The following is a 21,990-nucleotide window of genomic DNA, read 5'->3' as shown; positions in this document are numbered from 1 at the left end:
TATTTTGATCACTGAGATAGATTATATCTCAGTGATCAAAATGCACTTTGGAACGAATCTGCCGGCCGGCAGATTCGGCGGGCGCACTGCGCATGCGCCCGCCATTTTGGAAGATGGCGGCGCCCGGGAGAAGACGGACGGGACCACGGCTGGATCGGTAAGTATGATAGGGTGGGGGGGGACCACGGGGGGGGGGGGATCGGAGCACGGGGGGGGGAATCGGAGCGCGGGAGGGGTGGAACGGAGCGCGGGGGGCGTGGAACGGAGCACGGGGGGGCTGGAATGGAGCACGGGGGGTGGAACGGAGCACGGGGGGGGGTGGATCGGAGTGCAGGGGGGGTGATTGGAGCACGGGGGGGTGATTGGAGCACGGGGGGAGCGGACACGAGCACGGGGGGGAGCGGAGCACTGGACGGAGGGGAGCCGGAGCAGTGTACCGGCCAGATCGGGGGGGTGGGGGGGGCGATCGGAGGGGTGGTGTGGGGGCACACTAGTATTTCCAGCCATGGCCGATGATATTGCAGCATCGGCCATGGCTGGATTGTAATATTTCACCCGTTATAATGGGTGAAATATTACAAATCGCTCTGATTGGCAGTTTCACTTTCAACAGCCAATCAGAGCGATCGTAGCCACGAGGGGGTGAAGCCACCCCCCCTGGGCTAAACTACCACTCCCCCTGTCCCTGCAGATCGGGTGAAATGGGAGTTAACCCTTTCACCCGATCTGCAGGGACGCGATCTTTCCATGACGCCGCATAGGCGTCATGGGTCGGATTGGCACCGACTTTCATGACGCCTACGTGGCGTCAAAGGTCGGGAAGGGGTTAAACTCCACACAAGAGTATTCAAATGCATTTAACACCTTCGATGCATTGGTCACTGCGGATATTAGAAAACTGCAACAAAAGAAAAAACCTGTATATATATCTCATAATTTAGATAATCAGGAAAGAAAATCTTTAAGGAACATACAAATAAACAATGATATAATTGCACGCCTGGCGGATAAGGGTGGGGGATTGTGATACTGAACCGCACGATGTATCAAGAAGAAGCAGATAGGCTTCTAGGTGATGAGATCATGTTTAAGAAATTAAAAAGTGATCCAACCTCACATTATGTTAAGAAATTGAATATCCTATCTATGAGAGGCAAATCTCTCGGCATTCTAAACAAAAAGAGTTCCAGTTCATAATGAACCATAATCCAAACATAGTGGTTTTTTATCATATACCTAAGCTTCATAAAAACATGACGAACCCACCTGGGAGACCTATTATCTTCTGCATCAATAGCCTTACGGTCAACTTATCCCGATATATGGAAACCCATTTACAAAAGTGTATGTTCCTGATACCAGCTTACCTTAAGGATACAGGCCATGTCCTACAAGTCCTACTGTCCTACTTTCTAGTCACTTTGGACATTAAGACTATTTTAATGACAGTATATGTCCACTCTTTTAAAGCACATATTTTTTAACTATGTAATATTTAATAAAGTTTGGTTTTTAATAGATAGATTGCTTTCTGACATGTAGCAAACATGTATATGTGTATTTTTTAATAAAACTATTAACTCCAAACATTTGTCCTTGGAACGGGAATCATGTATCCCAGGAAGTTGGCATCTACTGGGAGCCCGGCATATCCAAGGGCCGTTATTAGCTGCACCAAAACATACAAACATGTATAGAATTAAGGCCAGGGCAGAGCAGAGCGATTCAGGAGCGGGGACACAAGCGCTGCCACGAAGCATATATAAAGGAGACCAGATTACGGGCATTAACCCTGATGAAGAAGGTCGCTCACCTTCAAAACGCGTTGCTTACCCCTTTTAGGTCCTAACCCCACTACGTAGCTTTGTGACATCACACCCGAGAACACGCGAGCAGGTACTGGCAGCCATTTTTTCAGCTGTATCCAAGGACGCCTTCAGCCAGGGCTCCTCCTTCAGCCCGCTTCCTACTGCTAGAAAGAAGCAACCTATATCCAAACCCCTGCATATCCATCACCGCACAGCCGGACGAAGCTCCGTGGATCTTGTGACACGGACGGACATTCACAATTACGGTAAACGCTAACCACGTATATACCTATGTCATTTGCAGAATATTATGGGGTGGCTTTTATCATTGTGATTCTTTCGACCACCAGGCATTATGTTTTTTATTCACTAGCGTAATATCCAGCTTAATGATTGAAGTAGGGAATTAAGCATCCAGATCCACCAGTTTATTCTTGACTTAGACACCTCGGATAGTTTACCCTCAAAAGCAACTTTATGTTATATCTTATAAGATAAATCTGCTTTCCCTGACAGGACTGATCATTCATTCTCAAAATTCTCAATACTGGGGTAAAATCTGTATTCAGTGAAGACTTCTATCCAGAAAAGATTATTTCTAGACAGAAGGGAGAGGATGGAGGAACTCTGTCTCTAGTCCTCCCTCCTTCCGTCCATAGAATGGTATCTGTAGTGCAGGGCTCATGTGATGTAACAGTCTTATGTAAGCACCGGCAACGAGAGTGCCGACACAGCTATAACGACGCCGGCACGTGAGGGAACAAAGATTCATATTGTGAAGGGGTTGTCCTAGGAGAGGGCAATCCTTTCAATCAACGTGTTTCAGAGCTGATCAAACTCCATCAGGAAAAAAACACAATGAGTTCATATCTACTTCACTAGCAGCATAGCAGAATTATCAGTATATCCCTTTCTACCATTACACTCATGACCATCTCACTATTAACCCCCTAATTGTGTACAAATACGTGATTGCTGTGGTGACCGCATGCAGAGGGGGCACTTTTGAAGACAGGGAAGAAAAAAAAGGTGCAAAAATGAAAATTGCGTGGGGTTAATGTGGTTTGTAGTCAAAAATCAGCTGTGAGCAGCACAGAGAAAAACTGACAAGAGTAACATACGCTCATCAGCACACGCTCACTGGCAGTACTGCAGAGCTCAGTTATTGGCTGCAGTGCTGTCTATGAGATGTCAGCACTGCAGACAATAAAAGACACCTGAAAGCAGTGGCAGAAATTCAGCCATGTACCTGGGGAGGGTGAGTAAAGCACATATTGGTGTTTTTAAACAAACAGCGGCAGGGCGATTGGGTTTCTCCTGAAACTGGAAAACCCATTAATCTCAATCTGCTACTAGCATTGTGCAGGGAAACATCCTTAAAACTCAAGCAATGTTTAACAATGTTTAATTAGTCCTAATTTATTCTTATTTATAAAATAAATGCATTTACAGTAAGATGAAAGAAATTCTCTCAAGAGCTGTCAGCATGAATGTTTATTATAATGGGGAGGGGGAAATAAGCCTCTGCCAGCTGCTTATCGCGGCAAATTTAGCTGATTTCCAACAACTCAGTCTAATTTTATATTTTAATTAAAAATCTCAGTTGGTGCAGAAATATTGGCACCTGTACATTTTCTTCTTAACCAGAGGTAAAATTCCATATAAATAGCAACCGATTCATATTTCTAACATAATAAGCAAAGAGCATTCCCTACACCTCTGCATAACGTGACTACTAGAAGCAGGGAATAACGGAAAATAAGAAATATTCCCGGTAATAAGGCCACAGAGCAGTGCCCCGCTACATGTGTCATGCTACGCGCCTGGTTCTTTCTGTTGCATGTTGAAACAACTTATTTCAAATATTTCTCTCCATTGTTCTGCCACAGATCTGAACAATGAGAGAGATTTAGCGAGTGGTGAAGCACATTGCAGTGCTTTCTTTATGTACTTTGCCAAAGTTCATCTATTAATCTGCTTTTAATATTCTTTATTTCCTGTTTCCTCCCATCACACCCCCTCTATTCACCTGTTCGGTTGTTTTCTGTGTTGCTCGCTATTCATACCTTGCTCCCATCCTCCGTTTTACATCACATGTTTCGGAGAAAATCATGTCCCCTCTTTCTCAGGGCTGAGCTCACTCACTTCCCCTTTATTAAGCAATCATCCTTTTCATTTCCCAGCCATGCATATCCTAGTATTTCCAATTACTCATGCATCATTTGCACTGTGTCCCATACTTTCTACTTTGCTTCTTTTTTTTACCACAATCACCTGGCCCATATCCTAGACGCTAACCCAACCTTATGTACACATGGCATATAACGAGTGACTTGTTTGCTGCGTATTTCCAGAGTCCATGTTTTTGTTTTGCCTTCTTTTCAGCATTTAATTCACGGACCATTGCCACAGGGCAATTTTTTTGAAGGTACATTTTTATGGACTCCATCAAGATAAGTGTTGGGACGTTAATGCAGATTGTTTCTAAATTCAGGAACTAGCACTCAGTGACACAACAACTTTCCATTAAAACTGCAATTAAGCCATTGATTTATATAGTCCAGAATACTCACTTTGCTCTGCTCGCTGATCCGCTTCTCCAGCCTCCTGCCAATCTTCAGTAGATCCTCTTCTGTCCCCATGAGTCCTTAATAAATGGAGCAGTCACCTAGCTGTGTACTTATATGTGCACCACGCTGCCAGTGTTAGTTATAGGGTGCACAGATGACGTGGGCTTGGCTTTATACTGGCACAAGTTTTTGTATAGTGATCATCACATAGTTTTTGCATACACTTTGTGTTGTGCGTAGTGTATCTCTGTGTGCGCTATATAGCTGTGCTGATAAATTCATACAAGTTTGTCGTGCTTAGGGCCAATGAAGGGGTGTGTCTCAAATTAAAAATAGCACCAAGGTCTTTGGGCCGGACACAGGCGGAGGGGGTGAGCAGTGACAGCTGGTTACTTGGCATACACACGTCCAAACACAGCATGCTCTGCCTGCACATGGGGCGCTACTACTAAAGAGACAGACAGAAGAACACTGTACATGTCATTTCAAAACATTTGGTGTTATGAACTTTAGTTTCAGGCAAATATATCAGTCTAAAAATCTAAAATGTTGTGACCAATGGAAAATAACATACACTAAATAAATAGGTATATGCAAATTACATTTCACAGGTCTGCAAAAAAAATTTTTTTCAAGAGCTGTTTTGGTTATTCCACGTAATCTTTATGTTTTTAAAGTGCGCTGAATCCGAAAATGACCTCCCTTTTGTCATAGGACATCACCTTTTCTGACAATTTAAGTAACTATGTTAAATAAGACAATACCTCAAAATAAATGAAAATAGACTCATAAAATTAATTTTTTATTACAAATGTTTCATGAAAATCATTTTTTAACCGCAATGAGCTCACTAACACACACTAAAATCGATTCTTCTTCCCTGTGAGGCTTCTCTTGGTACATTTACGCTTGTGAGTAGCATCTGGAATGTCTCTGTGAAGCGTCCAATGTCTCTGTGAAGCGTCTGCCATCATTGTAATGCTCCATCTTCCCTGGTATCTTCTTTCCATCTCTTTAATGTCCTGGTGGAATCGTTCCCCTTGCTCTTCACTCACAGCTCCCAAATTTTCAGGAAAGTTGTCAAGGTGGGAATGCAGGAAATGCACTTTCAAACTCATCAAGCAACCTAAAGCTTGAAATGCTTTCAGCATTTGTCCGACGATTTTTTTGTAGTCAGGGTCTTTGTTATTGCCTAAAAATTTCTCTACGACCTCTTTACATGCAAACCACCCTTCTTTTTGAGGATATTCACCACAAATGTAACAGAAACTGTCAGGCGAATTAATACACTTTCGCTGAGCCATAATGCTAATTTTGGGAAATACGGTTGAATATGACGAGCTAACACGAACTGAGATGAAAAAGTGTGAACAGGCGAGAACCAAGATAAAACAATTGAATCAAGACTGGGCATGTCAGAGCCCGCTCGTTCAGCTTGCAACATGTTGATGCTGGTTTCATTAGCTCACTCTGAAAGTTCTTTTCTTTGAAATGTATATTTTGTTTGGCACTGTATATCGTCAATGCATTGATGTGAATTAATTAATAGTAATTTTGACTTTCAAACCCCTAAGATAAAAAAAAATACCAAAAATTGAGGAAAAATATACTAAATTTGAAGAGAATTTTGCATTTTGTGGCAAATCCTGACGTCCAGGATTTTTTTCAATATTTGTTTCGCTTTCAGCACACCAAAATACATGGAAATTAGATGAAAATAATCAAACAGCTTTTTAGTCGCAGACCTGTGATTGTCAAATCAGTTACTTACAACATCACATACAGTTATATTAAAAAGTTTGGGCACCCCTATTAATCTTAAGCTTAATGTTTTATAAAAAAAATGTTTTTTTTTGCAACAGCTATTTCAGTTTCATATATCTAATAACTGTTGGATACAGTAATGTTTCTGCCTTGAAATGAGGTTTATTGTACTAACAGAAAATGTGCAATCTGCATTCAAACAAAATTTGACAGGTGCATAAGTATGGGCACCCTTATTTTCTTGTTTTAAATACTCTTACCTACTTTTTACTGACTTACTAAAGCACTTTTTTTGGTTTTCTAACGTCATTTAGCTTTGAACTTCATAGCCAGGTGTATGCAATCATGAGAAAAGCTACTTAAAGTGGCCACTTGCATGTTGTTCTCATGTTTGAATCTCCTCTGAAGAGTGGCATCATGGGCTCCACAAAACAACTGTCTAATGATCTGAAAACAAAGACTAATCAACATAGTTGTTCAGGGGAAAGATACATAAAGCTGTCTCAGAGATTTAACCTGTCAATTTCCACTGTGAGGAACATAGTAAGGAAATGGAAGAACACAGGTAAAGTTCTTGTTAAGGCCAGAAGTGGCAGGCCAAGAAAAACATCAGAAAGGCAGAGAAGAAGAATAGTGAGATCAGTCATGGACAATCCTCAGACCACCTCCAGAGACCTGCAGCATCAACTTGCTGCAGATGGTGTCACTGTGCATTGGTCAACTATACAACGCACTTTGCACAAGGAGAAGCTGTATGGGAGAGTGATGCAAAAGAAGCCGTTTCTGCAAGCACGCCACAAACAGAGTCGGCTGAGGTATGCAAAAGCACATTTGGAGAAGCCAATTTCTTTTTGGAAGAAGGTCCTGTGGACTGATGAAACCAAGATTGAGTTGTTCGGTCATACAAAAAGGCGTTATGCATGGCGGCCAAAAAACACAGTATTCCAAGAAAAACACTTGCTACCCACAGTAAAATTTGGTGGAGGTTCCATCATGCTTTGGGACTGTGTGGCCAATGCCGGCACCGGGAATCTTGTTAAAGTTGAGGGACGCATGGATTCCTCTCAGTATCAGCAGATTCTTGACAATAATGTTCATGAATCAGTGACAAAGTTGAAGTTATGCAGGGGATGGATCTTTCAGCAAGACAATGATCCAAAACACCGCTCCAAATCTACTCAGGCATTCATGCAGAGGAACAATTACACTGTTCTGGAATGGCCATCCCAGTCACCAGACCTGAATATCATTGAACATCTGTGGGATCATTTGAAGAGGGCTGTCCATGCTCGGCGACCATCAAACTTAACTGAACTGGAATTGTTTTGTAAAGAGGAATGGTCAAAAATACCTTCATCCAGGATCCAGGAACTCATTAAAAGCTACAGGAAGCGACTAGAGGCTGTTATTTTTGAGAAAGGAGGATCTACTAAATATTAATGTCACTTTTCTGGTGGGATGCCCATACTTATGCACCTGTCAAATTTTGTTTGAATGCAGATTGCACATTTTCTGTTAGTACAATAAACCTCATTTCAAGGCAGAAACATTACTGTGTCCAACAGTTATTAGATGTATGAAACTGAAATAGCTGTTGCAAAAAAAACTATTTTTTTATAAAACATTAAGCTTAAGATTAATAGGGGTGCCCAAACTTTTTCATATAACTGTATTTCTTCTGAACATTAAACCTCTGTGTCTTGTCTATTCACATTAACACTTTTATGACGTAGACAGGGTAGAGAAAAAGAATTTTAATGACCTAGGCAGATGAAACCAATAGCATCCCACGCCAAAGCATAGAAGTAGGTCAGAGACTGAAGTAATTGGAACCCTAATGCACTGATACCCTCTGATGGGTCAGGCAACAAGCTCTGACGGCCACTTCCACTAGAACTGTTCCCTCTTTCACCAAAAAATACCAGAAAAAGTAAAAACAAAGAATTTAACCTACCAGGAAGTCTAATTTAAAAGTTAAGGTACCGTCACACTCAGCGACGCTGTAACGAGAACGACAACGATCAGTGACGTTGCAGCATCCTGGATAGCGATCTCATTGTGTTTGATACGCAGCAGCGATCTGGATCCCGCTGTGCCATCGCTGGTCAGAGCTAGAAGTCCAGAACTTTATTTCATCGTCAGGTCGGCATGTATCGTCATGTTTGACATCAAAAGCAACGACGCCAGCAACGAGCATAGGGGGCGTCGCAGCATCTCCTTCTAGCCAGGTAGGCGTGTTACATTACAAAAGGAGACGCCCTCAGCCGCAACGGCCTGGGAGGGAACTTGCAGCAGGAACAATGGTTCTGGGCGGAAATGAGTGGCTGTGATGCCGTCTCCCTGTGAACGCTGATAGGCCACAGCGGGATCATCTGTAGCTGTGTTCCGAAATATAAACCGCGACTCTACTCCTTTGCAATCACTTGTGCGTCCTCCGCCACCTACGAGCCTCACATGAGTGTCCTGTTTGGAATTCCAGAACTCTGCATACTCCCAATGTCTTCGCCCTCCATCTCTTTCAAGTTATCAACGATTAGTAATATCTTTGTGCTGTTTGTTTCATCTGCCATGCAGCAATGCTAATTTATGTGTATTGTAGAGTGATGTATACTACATCTGCAGAGATCTGTTTGAGCTTGCAAGTTTGTAAACAAATACGCTTTTGCGCTGGCTGGCAGCCATTTTGAGCGTTCACTTTATGGAAAGGTACACAAATACGTTTTTGCGTTGGCTGGCAGCCATTTTGAGCTTTCGCTTTATGGAAAGGTAAACAAATACGCTTTTGCGCTGGCTGGCAGCCATTTTGAGCTTTCGCTTTATGGAAAGTGTATTGTAGAGTGATGTATACTACATCTCTGCAGAGATCTGTTTGAGCTTGCAAGTTTGTAAACAAATACGCTTTTGCGCTGTAGTATTGGCCGTTAGTGGTCATTACTGGGTAACAAGGATTTGGTGATGTGGTGTGTAGCCTTAAGATGTTCACCAACAAAATGGCCACCGCCAAAATTACATTTGCCATCCACAAAATGGCTGCTAACAATAGGAAAAGCACATGGCCCATCCACAAAATGGCTGCTAATAATAGGAAAAAGCACACGGCCCATCCCCAAAATGGATGCCATCAGATTAAGGACATGGCTCTGGGCCACCATTGTACGGTGGTGGCCCCTCACAGGATATATTTTTGTAATACACAACTCAAAACTCTTTTCTTTTTATTTCTTTTCTCTTCTAACCAATTTTCTCTATAGACTTTCAGAGACTTTTTCTCATGCCCTAGCAGTAGACAACAATCCATTATCTTCTAGGATACCTTATTTTTTTTTTCAAGACAATCTTCCACTCCAGGGGCTGTAACCTCCCCCCTTCTGGCATTCCACACAACTTCACAAGCCTTTTACATTGTTTAACATGACTCCTCCCTTCACGAGCCATTTTGAGCGTTCGCTTTATGGAAAGGTACACAAATACGCTTTTGCGCTGGCTGGCAGCCATTTTGAGCGTTCGCTTTTTTGCTTGCTGTAACTTAACCCCTTCCCGACCCATGACGCCACGTAGGCGTCATGAAAGTCGGTGCCAATCCGACCCATGACGCCTATGTGGTGTCATGGAAAGATCGCGTCCCTGCAGATCGGGTGAAAGGGTTAACTCCCATTTCACCCGATCTGCAGGGACAGGGGGAGTGGTAGTTTAGCCCAGGGGGGGTGGCTTCACCCCCCCGTGGCTACGATCGCTCTGATTGGCTGTTGAAAGTGAAACTGCCAATCAGAGCGATTTGTAATATTTCACCTATTAAAACTGGTGAAATATTACAATCCAGCCATGGCCGATGCTGCAATATCATCGGCCATGGCTGGAAACACTGATGTATGTAAAGAAGCGGCGGAGACACCATCACGTGTTTCTCAACGCAAGCAGTGAATAGCCAGGCCTTTCCCCGGGAAGGAACAACCACGGGAAGGGCAGCATCCTATGAAGGAAAGCCACCTATGCCAAGCATGGTATCCATCCACAGACAGCTGTTTCGGGGTTATTGCCCCTCATCAGTGTGGAGTAGGAATCTGGCTATTAGGAGCAGTGCCTAGTAAAAAGGCTATAAAGGCACAGATGTGTCATGATCCCAATGGCAGGGGATCACAAAAGGACAAGCAAAAAAGCAAAACAAGCTCTAGGGTGATGGAACCTGAGCTGACCGCGATACTGAACCTAACACACAACTAGCTGTAGCCGGGGAACGTGCCTACGATGATTCTAGACGTCTCGCGCCAGCCGAAGAACTAACTTCCCCTATTAGAAGAAACACAGACCTCTCTTGCCTCCAGAGAAACACCCCACAGAAATAGCAGTCCCCCACATGTAATAACGGTGAAATGAGAGGAAAGCACATACGTAGTTATGAAAACAGATTCAGCAAAATGAGGCCCGCTAAAGCTAGATAGCAGAGGATACAAAAGTGAACTGCGCGGTCAGCGAAAAACCCTTCAAAAAACCATCCTGAAATTACTTGAACTCATGTGCCAACTCATGGAACATGAGGAGTAATTTCAGCCCACAAGAGCAACCAGCAACAAGAAATCACATATCTGCAAGCTGGACAAGACAAAAATAAATCAAAACTTAGCTTGTCCTGAAGATTACAGAAGCGGGTAGCAGAGGTAAAAAGACACACTGATTACATTGATAGCCGGCGAGGAAATGACAAGAAAGCCAGGCTAAATAGGAAACTCCCATATCCTGATGGAACAGGTGGACACCAGAGACAGCAGAGAACACAAGTCACCCAGTACCACCAGTAACCACCAGAGGGAGCCCAAAAACAGAACTCACAACACAGATGATTGGCCTCGGGGAGACCAAAACATCCAACACCGCGGAGACACCATCACGTGTTTCTCAACGCAGTGATTCCAGAACACTGCTCCTATCCCTTATGGGAAATATGCAGATGCATGTAAAGAAGCTGCGGAGACACCATCACGTGTTTCTCAATGCAAGCTTTGAATAGCCAGGCCTTTCCCCGGGAAGGAACAACCACGGGAAGGGCAGCATCCTATGAAGGAAAGCCACCTATGCCAAGCATGGTATCCATCCACAGACAGCTGTTTCTTTCTTTTTTTTTTTTCCCTCAGATGGGAAAATCCACGGTCCAGAAATCCAAGACCAAAGAAAAATCCCAAACAGCTGCATCAAATCCAAAACACAAAAGCTGTTCCCATCATCATCGGGAAATTTCAGTTTACTACATCAGAAAAAACAAGTCAAGACATATTTACAAGGTATCTCCACTTCTTCACCTTCCAAATCCCTTCGGCATCCACCTCCCCCCTTCTTCTTTTATCCCATAGAAAACACACATACATCTTCCCCAAAATCACTTTTAGACTATTCTTTACTACAATTTCCTTTCTCTTAAAAACATACACATTCCTCACATCCCATAATACTTCCTTTATACATGCAACTATTAACCACAACACTCTCTCCTTCACTCCATCACACATTCCCAAGCCAAACATGAACAACTCGAATGATAAAAAGCTCACACCACACAATTCTTTACACAACGGTCCCATTCTTCCAATCACCTCCCTAGCATAATGACAATTCCAAAACACATGTATTACACTTTCCCTTCCACCACACCCACCTCTCGGACACATATCACTTCTCCCCAACCCACGATTCTTCTGAAATTCTCTAACTGGTAACACTAAATGCAAAGACTGCCACACAATCTCACTCTGCCTATTCGTCATACCGTCCAACCGCACTTTCTTCCATACTTTTTCTATATCATTCCCTCTAACCATGTTTATTCCACACTCTGTCTCTCTACATTCAATCATCCTATACACAGCCTTCTTATTACTCAACAACCTAACATCCACATCACACAACTCATACTTCACCAAAAATGTATAAACCCACACATACCATCTAGGCACGTCAAAAGCAACCGGATACCTCATATCCCTCTCTCGCCACCTCAAACGAAATATATACGCCCCAAACAAAAACCTACACAGACAAGAAAACTTCTCATCCATCCTAATCACCCTCAAACACAAAAATCACAATAGACCCCCCAGGGAACTTATCTAGATGTGTTGTGAGAACTTTGAGCCCCCAAGTGTTTCACTACAGTTTATAACGCAGAGCAGTGAAAATAAAAAATCTTTTTTTTTCCCACAAAAATTATTTTTTAGTCCCCAGTTTTGGGGCTCGGAAGGGAAGGAGCACTGTTTTACTTTTTCAACGCAGAATTGGCTGGAATTGAGATCGGACGCCATGTCGCGTTTGGAGAGCCCCTGATGTGCCTAAACAGTGGAAACCCCCCAAATTATAACTGAAACCCTAATCCAAACACACCCCTAACCCTAATCCCAACAGTAACCCTAACCACACCTCTAACTCTAATCCCAACCCTATTCCCAAACGTAAATGTAATCTAAACCCTAACTGTAACTTTAGCCCCAACCCTAACTTTAGCCCCAACACTAACTGTAGCCTTAACCCTAGCCCCAACCCTAACCCTAGCCCTAACCCTAGCCCTAACCCTAATGGGAAAATGGAAATAAATACATTTTTTTAATTTTTCCCTAACTAAGGGGGTGATGAAGGGAGGTTTGATTTACTTTTATAGCGGGTTTTTTAGCGGATTTTTATGATTGGCAGCCGTCACACACTGAAAGACGATTTTATTGCAAAAAATATTTATTGCGTTACCACATTTTGAGAGCTATAATTTTTCCATATTTTGGTCCATAGAGTCATGTGAGGTCTTGTTTTTTGCGGGACGAGATGACGTTTTTATTGGTAACATTTTCGGGCACGTGACATTTTTTGATCACTTTTCATTCCGATTTTTGTGAGGCAAAATGACCAAAAACCAGCTATTCATGAATTTCTTTTGGGGGAGGCGTTTATACCGTTCCCTGTTTGGTAAAATTGATAAAGCAGTTTTATTCTTCAGGTCAGTATGATTACAGCGACACCTCATTTATATCATTTTTTTATGTTTTGGCGCTTTTATACGATAAAAATTATTTTATAGAAAAAAATTATTTTTGCATCGCTTTATTCTCAGGACTATAACTTTTTTATTTTTTTGCTGACGATGCTGTATGGCAGCACGTTTTCAGCGGTACCATGGTTATTTATATCCGTCTTTTTGATCGCGTGTTATTCCACTTTTTGTTCGGTGGTATGATAATAAAGCGTTTTTTGCTTCGTTTTTTTTTTTTTCTTACGGTGTTTACTGAAGGGGTTAACTAGTGGGCCAGTTTTATAGGTCGGGTCGTTACGGACGCGGCGATACTAAATATGTGTACTTTTATGGTTTACTTTTTTTATTTAGATAAAGAAATGTACCGTATATACTCTAGTATAAGCCGACCAGAGTATAAGCCGACCCCCCTAATTTTGCCACAAAAATCTGGGAAAACTTATTGACTCGAGTATAAGCCTAGGGTGGAAAATGCAGTAGCTACTCGTAAATTTCAAAAATAAAAATAGATGCTCCATACCGTTCATTATTGCCCCATAGATGCTCCATATACAACTGTGCTATATAGAATGCTCTATACCGTTCATTATGGCCCCATAGATGCTCCATATAAAGCTGTGCCACATATAATGCTCTGCACCGTTCATTATGGCCTCATAGATGCTCCTTATAAAGCTGTGCCATATATATATTGCTCTGCACCGTTGATTATGGCCCCATAGATGCTCCTTATAAAGCTGTGCCCCATATACGGTATATTGCTCTGCACCATTGATTATGGCCCCATAGATGCTCCTTATAAAGCTGTGCCCCATATACGTTATATTGCTCTGCACCGTTCATTATTTCCCCATAGATGCTCCTTATAAAGCTGTGCCATATATAATGCTCTGCACCGTTCTTTATGGCCCCATAGATGTGCCATATAAAGCTGTGCCATATATAATGCTCTGCACCGTACTTTTTGGCCCCATAGATGCTCCTTATATAATGCTGTGCCATATATAATGCTCTGCACCGTCCTTTATGGCCCCATAGATGCTCCATATATAATGCTGTGCCATATATAATGCTCTGCACCGTATTTTTTTGGCCCCATAGATGCTCCTTATATAATGCTGTGCCATATATAATGCTCTGCACCGTACTTTTTGGCCCCATAGATGCTCCTTATATAATGCTGTGCCATATATAATGCTCTGCACCGTTCTTTATAGATCATAGATGCTCCTTATATAATGCTGTGCCATATATAATGCTCTGCACCGTACTTTTTGGCCCCATAGATGCTCCTTATATAATGCTGTGCCTTATATAATGCTCTGCACCGTTCTTTATGGCCCCATAGATGCTCCTTATATAAAGCTGTGCCATATATAATGCTCTGCACTGTACTTTTTGGCCCCATAGATGCTCCTTATATAATGCTATGCCATATATAATGCTGTGCACCGTTCTTTATGGCCCCATAGATGCTCCTTATATAATGCTGCTGCTGCCATAAAAAAAAAATCACATACTTACCTCTCTTGCTCAGGACGCCAGCGCTTTCAATAATTACCAGCTCCTCGTGCGGCTCCGTCTCCAGCACTGACGCTCAGCAGAGGGCGCGCACTGACTACGTCACCGTGCCCTCTAACCTGAGCATCACTGCTAGAGGACGCTGCAGACGGAGCCGCACCGGAGCGAGGAGCAGGTAAATATCGCACAGCGCTGCGCTCCCCTTACCTGCTCCTGGCGCGGTCCCTGCAGTCCCTGGCTACCCCGGCACTGCAGCTTCTTCCTGTAATTGAGCGGTCACAGTTACTGATCATTTACAGCAATGAATATGCGGCTCCTCACCTATGGGAGGTGGAGCCGCCTATTCATTTCTGTAATGAGCGGTGCCATGTGACCACTCAGTACAGGAAGAATCTGCAGCGACGGGGAAGCCAGGGACTGCAGGGACCGCGCCGCAGCAGGTAAGTATAACAACACAGCCCCCGCTCCCCCTCACCTGCCGACCCCCGGGTATATGACTCGAGTATAAGCCGAGAGGGGGACTTTCAGCCCAAAAAAGTGGGCTGAAAATCTCGGCTTATACTCGAGTATATACGGTATTTATGGGAATAATATATAATTTTTTTTCATTATTTTTTTTACACATTTGGAAAAATTTTTTTTTTAACTTTTTTACTTTATCCCAGGGGGACATCACAGATCATTGATCTGACAGTTTGCACAGCACTCTGTCAGATCACCGATCTGAGAGCAGTGCAGGCTTACCAAGCGCCTGCTCTGAGCAGGCACTTGGTAAGCCACCTCCCTCCCTGCAGGACCCGGATGCCGCGGACATCTTGGATCCGGGCCTGCTACAGGGAGGGAGGTAAGGAGACCCTTGCAGCAACGCGATCACATCGCGTTGCTGCGGGGGTCTCAGGGAAGCCCGCAGGGAGCCCCCTCCCTGCGCGATGCTTCCCTGTACCGCCGGCACACCGCGATCATGTTTGATCGCGGTGTGCCGGGGGTTAATGTGCCGGGGGCGGTCCGTGACCGCTCCTGGCACATAGTGCCTGATGTCAGCTGCGATAGGCAGCTGACACCCGGCCGCGATTGGCCGCGATCCCCATCGCGTATAATGTACTATCCCGTCGGTGGTCATACGGGCCCACCCCACCTCGACGAGATAGTATGTCATATGTCAGAAAGGGGTTAATATATGGGGGCCCACCACATAGCACTCCATTAAGTATATGGGGGCCCTATGTAGCAATTCATTTATTTAATGGGCCCCACAGAGCCCTCTAATAGAACTAACCCCACAAAGCCCTCTATTCAATATAATGGACCCCACATAGCCTTCCATTTCATTATCATGGGACCCACATAGCCTTCCAATTAATATATGGGGGTCTACCAAACAGCACTCCATTAAGTATATGGGGGCCCCACATAGCCCTCCATTTAATATGGGTGGCCCAAAAATAGCTCTTCATTTACATGGGGACCCCAGAAAGCCCTATTTCAATAAAATGGGCCACACATAGCCTTCCCTTACTAGTGCCACCGCAGCACACCCTTTTCCCATTGGCGTGCCGCCGGAGCACATCATTTTTCCGTTGGCGTGCCACCGGAGCACACCCTTTTTGCGTTGGCGCACCACCGAAGCACACCTTTTTCTCGTTGGAGTACCATCGGAGCACACTCTTTTCCCGTTGGCGTGTCACCAGAGCACACCATTTTAATGCTGGCGTGCCACCGGAGCACACCCTTTTTCCGTTGGCGTGCCACCGGAGCACACCTATTTCCCGTTGGCGTGCCACTGGAGCACACCCTTTCCCATTGGCGTGCCACCGGAGCACAGCAATTTCCGGTTCGCGTGCCACCGGAGCACACCCTTTCCCATTGGCGTGCCACCGGAGCACACCATTTTAACGCTGGCGTGCCATCGGAGCACACTCTTTTCCATTGGCGTGCCACCGGAGCACACGCATTTCCCGTTGGCGTGCCACCGGAGCACACCCATTTCCCGCTGGCGTGCCACCGGAGCACACCCTTTTCCCGTTGGCATGCCACCGGAGCACACCCTTTTTCCGTTGGCGTGCCACCGGAGTACACCCTTTTCCCGTTGGCGTGCCAACGGAGCACATCCTTTTCTTATTGGCATACCACCGGAGCACACCTTTTTCCCATTGGTGTGCCACCAGAGCACACCCTTTTCCCGTTGGCGTGCCACCGGAGCACACCCTTTTATCGTTGGCGTGCCATCGGAGCACACCATTTCCCGATAGTGTGCCAAAATAGCCCTCCCTTTAATATGGAGACCACAGAAAGCCCTATTTCAATATAATGGGCCCCACAGAAATCCCTATTTTAATATAATGGGCCCCACAAAGCCCTCTATTAAATATATGGGGGCCCCACATAGCCCTCCATTTAATATACGGGGGCCCCACATAGCCCTCCATTTAATATATGGAGGCCCCACATAGCCCTTCCATTTATTATAATGGGCACAACAGAGCCCTCCATTTAACTGACCCCTAAATTCAATATTGGTCCCCACATAGCCTTCCATTTAATATAATGGGCCCCATAAAGTGCTCCATTTAATATAATGGGCCCTACATAGTGAGTAGTGTAGCATCGGGTGGTTTCGTCAAACTCAATCTGACAGGTGCCCCGCCCCTATCAAAGTGTATCAAAGTGTGTAACCCCTCCCCTCCTCCTGTCAGCCAGCTGTCCCTGAGGCTGGCTGATTTCCCCTTTTGATATCGTTTGATATACTTTAATTTGTTGCAGTTTGATATTATTCACGTATTTTGTTTTTTATACGTAGCTCGAGTTTGATTCTGTAAGCTGTATTTTATTCACAGTGTATCCATATAGTTCAGAACTTAAAGCTGTTTATTTGTGACTCTACTGAACACTAGTACTAAATGGTGAACATTACCTAAATGTTTATTTTCTCAAACAGAAGAGCCAGATTTTCTGTTTGGGTTATCTACGGGTCAGAGGTTTATAACACCTAGGTCAATTGTTGTTGTATTTGAGTAAAGTTATTTGTACCTCTACTGAGCATTAACTAAATTGGGGCCAGTTGTGTTATCTGTGGGTCATATTTTTTTGTACAAATCAATGCTGTTTTGGTGATCTTTGTGCATGTAGGTGTTATCTGAGGGTCATCTGTGTTTTCTGTGATTATTGTTGTTGTATTTGAGTAAAGTTATTTGTACCTCTACTGAGCATTAACTAAATTGGGGTCAGCTGTGTTATCTGAGGGTCATATTTTTGTACAAATTCATGCTGTTTGGTGATCTTTGTGAAGCAGAACTTTGTTTTATAACACATTTGTACCTGTATTGTACCTGAAGGTTATGTAGGGTTATCTGCGGGTCAGAGGTTTAAAGAAAAGTTATTGTGTCCTGTAGATGTCATCTGAGGTTATTTGTTTTTTTGTATTAGCTTTCTCAGGGCAGCTGCCTGGAGGTGTTATGATATATAATTATATCCTAGGATCTGTACGACTACATACAGCGTGTTATGTTCATTAAAATGTTTTATTGTCAGAACTAATTGGAAATAAAGAACACATTTTAAGCTAACCGCACTCACTTTACACAAACAGAAAAAAGGAAACACACTTTAAGTTAGCTAACAGCATAAAGGAAACACACTTTAAGTTAGCTAACAGCATAATGCTGACAAATGCATCTTTGCGGAATCTGATAACGACACGATGAACAAAGGACTGCGCCTGAAAATCTTGATGTCACAAAACCTGATACGGTTCGATCATTATTCTGCAAGTCAGACGTGAAATTTTGTAAAACCTTCTTAAATGGAAAGCCTCGAGCTAAATGGTATAATACATATATGCAATAATGACTGCATACACGGCTATACAAATCTTGAATTTGTGCGCTCTGATAACAATAAGAATAACAATTCTTGTTCAGGAATGTCACAAAAGCGCGTGGAAAGATAATATTATCCGCACGGAAGCCGTAACTGTCAAAAAATATGCCCGTCTTATCGTCGCAGAGTACGATTAATATCCAGTGGCGACCAGCTTGATTCGCCGGGTCTGTATTCACAATATATGCCGCGGGTCTCTGAGTCACTCTTTCTTCCGGAAGGAAATCACACGGAAACACACCGGCGAATATGCGGTCTGTATAATTATCGGACCGCGCTACAACTGTAAGCTGCAGACTGTCCATCGTTGCTTAATTAAAATCGTACAAGATCTCTCGCCTGTTATTAATTTCCAGAATGGTGTGGTTGACTGCAAAGACAATCATATTTATCGTGTGGGGTGTCGCTATCGCAAAGCGGACTTCAGCACGCAGATTACCTGTTTTAATGAGCGAGAAATTGCCTCCAGGCTCTTGATCAGGCGATAAATCAAAAGCAAATAGCGTGAAGCCAGCCATAAATTCTTCACGATCTATCGCCATGGCACAATCAGCCTTTTGCTTGCCCGATATATGGGCAAGCTCCATATATTCTCTGATGGCTAAATCAGCATTAAAATTAGGATTATAAGGCCTCGCGGGTATCTGCTGACCATCCAGATATAATGCCGCGTGGTTGACGTGGTAGTGGTGAAAGTCCAGTGGGTTTTTTGTATAAGAACCGCTGAAGCCCTCATTATCTACAAACCCCAATATAACAGTTTTTGGTATCTGTCCTAGGAAGAGGTTCTCGTGGTTCGTGATCCGTGTCCCTGCGGCGATGCTGTACACTTTAAGGCATGTTCGGTCAACAGCGTACTTGGCTGTTGCGGCTAGGAGGGCCTCGCTGTGGCCGATTCGGACAGCCGGTGATACCTGCACTCTTTTCACATAGAGAGCCGCCTGCGAGATTTGTACCTTCAGCGGCTCGGCTTCTGCGGACATGAGGCAGAAAGTATCCTTATTTCTTGACAGCTTAACCTTAAGGTCAAGACCGTTCAATATTAATTTTGGCTGGTTAAATATATCCCCAAAAATGGGCCCCAAAAGATCGATGGGTTTTGAGCGAGAAGCGGCACTGGCTCTTTTGATAAATCCCGCATTTGCGCCATCCAGGCGCCTGTCATTATGATGCCCCGCAGTGTCTTTATAGAACAAAGGGGCTGTAAATTGTGATGCCAGCGTCTGTGAACTGTAATTTAAAAGGGTCTCTATGTACGCTCTATAGCTGTAGAGATTGTCCGATTGTGAGATAAGTCGGTCTCCCAGAGTAATATCGACCTGGTTAAAAAGAGTGGCTAGAGGGTAGTTTATGAGCGCCACACGCGCACCATCGGCGATGGCCGTATTATCCTGCTTCACGATGCGACAGCTTATGTACAGAAGCGTGTTGTTCAGATCATAATAATAATCACCGCTACCAGATATGTAAAACTCCAACGGTCCATTGTCTGACAGAGCAGCAACCGGCTGTACTTCTACAAATAGAGATTTCTCGATACTTGTTTGAGTCGGTGGTACGGCAAAAATATCCAGTTCAGATTTTGCGCACTCTACAGAAGCGTCATGCAGGAAAGCCATGGTAACTGATTAGAAGATGTCGTCCGCAGAGCGTCTTACTCGTTTCTGACGGGGACGTCTCTTGGATGTAGTTTTATTCATGAGCATCGGCGGTAAAGGAGGGCAAACGCGCCGCTTTCTTTTTTGGGCTTTTTTAGCGACATAGATTATCCCAGAGCCATCTTGCTGGGTTGGTGTATTTATCCTTTTCATAAGGGCCGTCGATGCTGATGTCACGGCATCTGCAGCGATGTTCCGGGCAGTCGTCCGAACGTGTGGTTTTACTAATTCTAAGCCTTTTCTGAAAAGCGGAACGGCGCGACGAAATAAGCCTTTAAATAGCCCTGCCAGGCCAGAGCCATACATGTACTCGCTCCCGCGGAATCCCTCTAGCCCGTGCCCCGACTGGGCAGTATAGTTGCGGGCATAAACAGCTGGATCTCCATACACCCTTTGAGACAGCATTTTATCGTGTCAATGCTGACGAGGTCTAAAATGTAATCGCACTATACACTTTCCGTATCTGAATTTAACCGGCGTGCCCTGGTCCGACATGACTGTAATGTTTATGGAGTCAAAGTGTTGCTTGCACAGCGGTATGTAATCGGGCCGTGAGTAGCGCACCGTGACAATATCATTATCATCGCCGCTAACTTCTACGGTTCGTAGCAGTTGAACGTAACTGTCACCTACAAGTTGATGTTGAATTATATCAGTGTATACAAAAAGCGAATAAAAACCAGCCTTTGAATCGGGGTAAAAGCGGCGATTCCACGGCATTAAAGCTACGGGGGAGTCATCGACGGTCTGCAGTCCGAAAATAAATTTTAGCTTAGTACCCAGAGCAAATTGTATAGGGGATGGGTCGGGCAGGATCACCTCGCGGCGTAGCTCATCATACCGTATTCTGTAGGCAGGCGTAGATAAATACAGCGCTTCTATTCGGGCATTGACCGCGCCAACTAGCTTAGGAATGGATGAGTAAAATCCTGATTTTATGTGATACTGTACTAACGGTTCACCGTGTTTAGCCGCGTAGTAGCTCCCTTCAAAAGCATCAAACGTGTTCCACGTATGGGGGTACTGTATTTCCGTTAACGCCACCTCATAATCTGCCGAAAGATGAACGGCCCGCGCTAACTTGGTATTGTACTCCGATATTGTGTTTTCAGGGTAGATTTTAATTGACGAATTACTGGGTAATGTCACGAAAAATGAGCCCGCTTCCATGGTTATATATCTGTCAACTCCGAGGCCGGGATCCAACTATTGAATTTTTCGGGGTAGCCCAGCCATTTGACAAAGCAGTGACTCACACCCCTGACACGTTTTTTTCTCAAAATTTTTTCTACTCTGTAGACACGATCCTCATCCATAGATATTTTTTGCAGCTCTTCCTTATAAAATGACCCCTCTACAGGCTCCCCGGCTAAATCACTGATTTTATAAAGGGGTTTATGAAATTTATTGGAGACGCCGGTGATTAAAAAAATCTCATCGCTGTACGTCTTCTCATAGCCCTTACAGAAGGTCGACTTATAGCGAGATATTCTGACATGAGAGCCAACCGTTAAAGACGGTTTAATCGGTTTATTAGTAATAGTAGAACTGTAAATATTGCGCCAGATTTGCATCACGTTTCTCTCTGACACAGACGCGGGACTACAGCGGATCGTTGAGTGGTACATATGGTTGTAGCTATGCAGCAAATCCGGTAAAATATCAATATACCTAAAGGTATTATGATGCGTAAGATAGCGCCACATACGGGTTTTTAATGTGCGATTAAAACGCTCGACCATAGCGGCTTTTACATCATTGTTTGTAAAAAAGTGATGAATATTGTG

General features: G+C 44.0%; 1 protein-coding gene across 1 annotated transcript in view; it reads right to left on the bottom strand.

Annotated features, from left to right (window-relative positions):
- The window catches only part of LOC138669862 (transcription elongation factor A protein 3-like), a 334,979-nt gene extending 330,283 nt beyond the window's left edge, over positions 1 to 4,696 (bottom strand). Inside the window, exon 1 of the mRNA XM_069756695.1 lies at positions 4,382 to 4,696. Within this exon, the coding sequence (XP_069612796.1) occupies positions 4,382 to 4,450 (69 nt within the window). The 5' untranslated portion in view covers positions 4,451 to 4,696. The remainder of the gene's footprint in view (positions 1 to 4,381) is intronic.
- Positions 4,697 to 21,990: the final 17,294 nt, after the last annotated feature.

Source organism: Ranitomeya imitator, chromosome 3 (genome assembly GCF_032444005.1).
Source record: "Ranitomeya imitator isolate aRanImi1 chromosome 3, aRanImi1.pri, whole genome shotgun sequence".
Lineage (NCBI taxonomy): Eukaryota > Metazoa > Chordata > Amphibia > Anura > Dendrobatidae > Ranitomeya > Ranitomeya imitator.
Note: the sequence above shows the minus strand (reverse complement) of the source record. Positions and strands in the feature narration are given on the sequence as shown.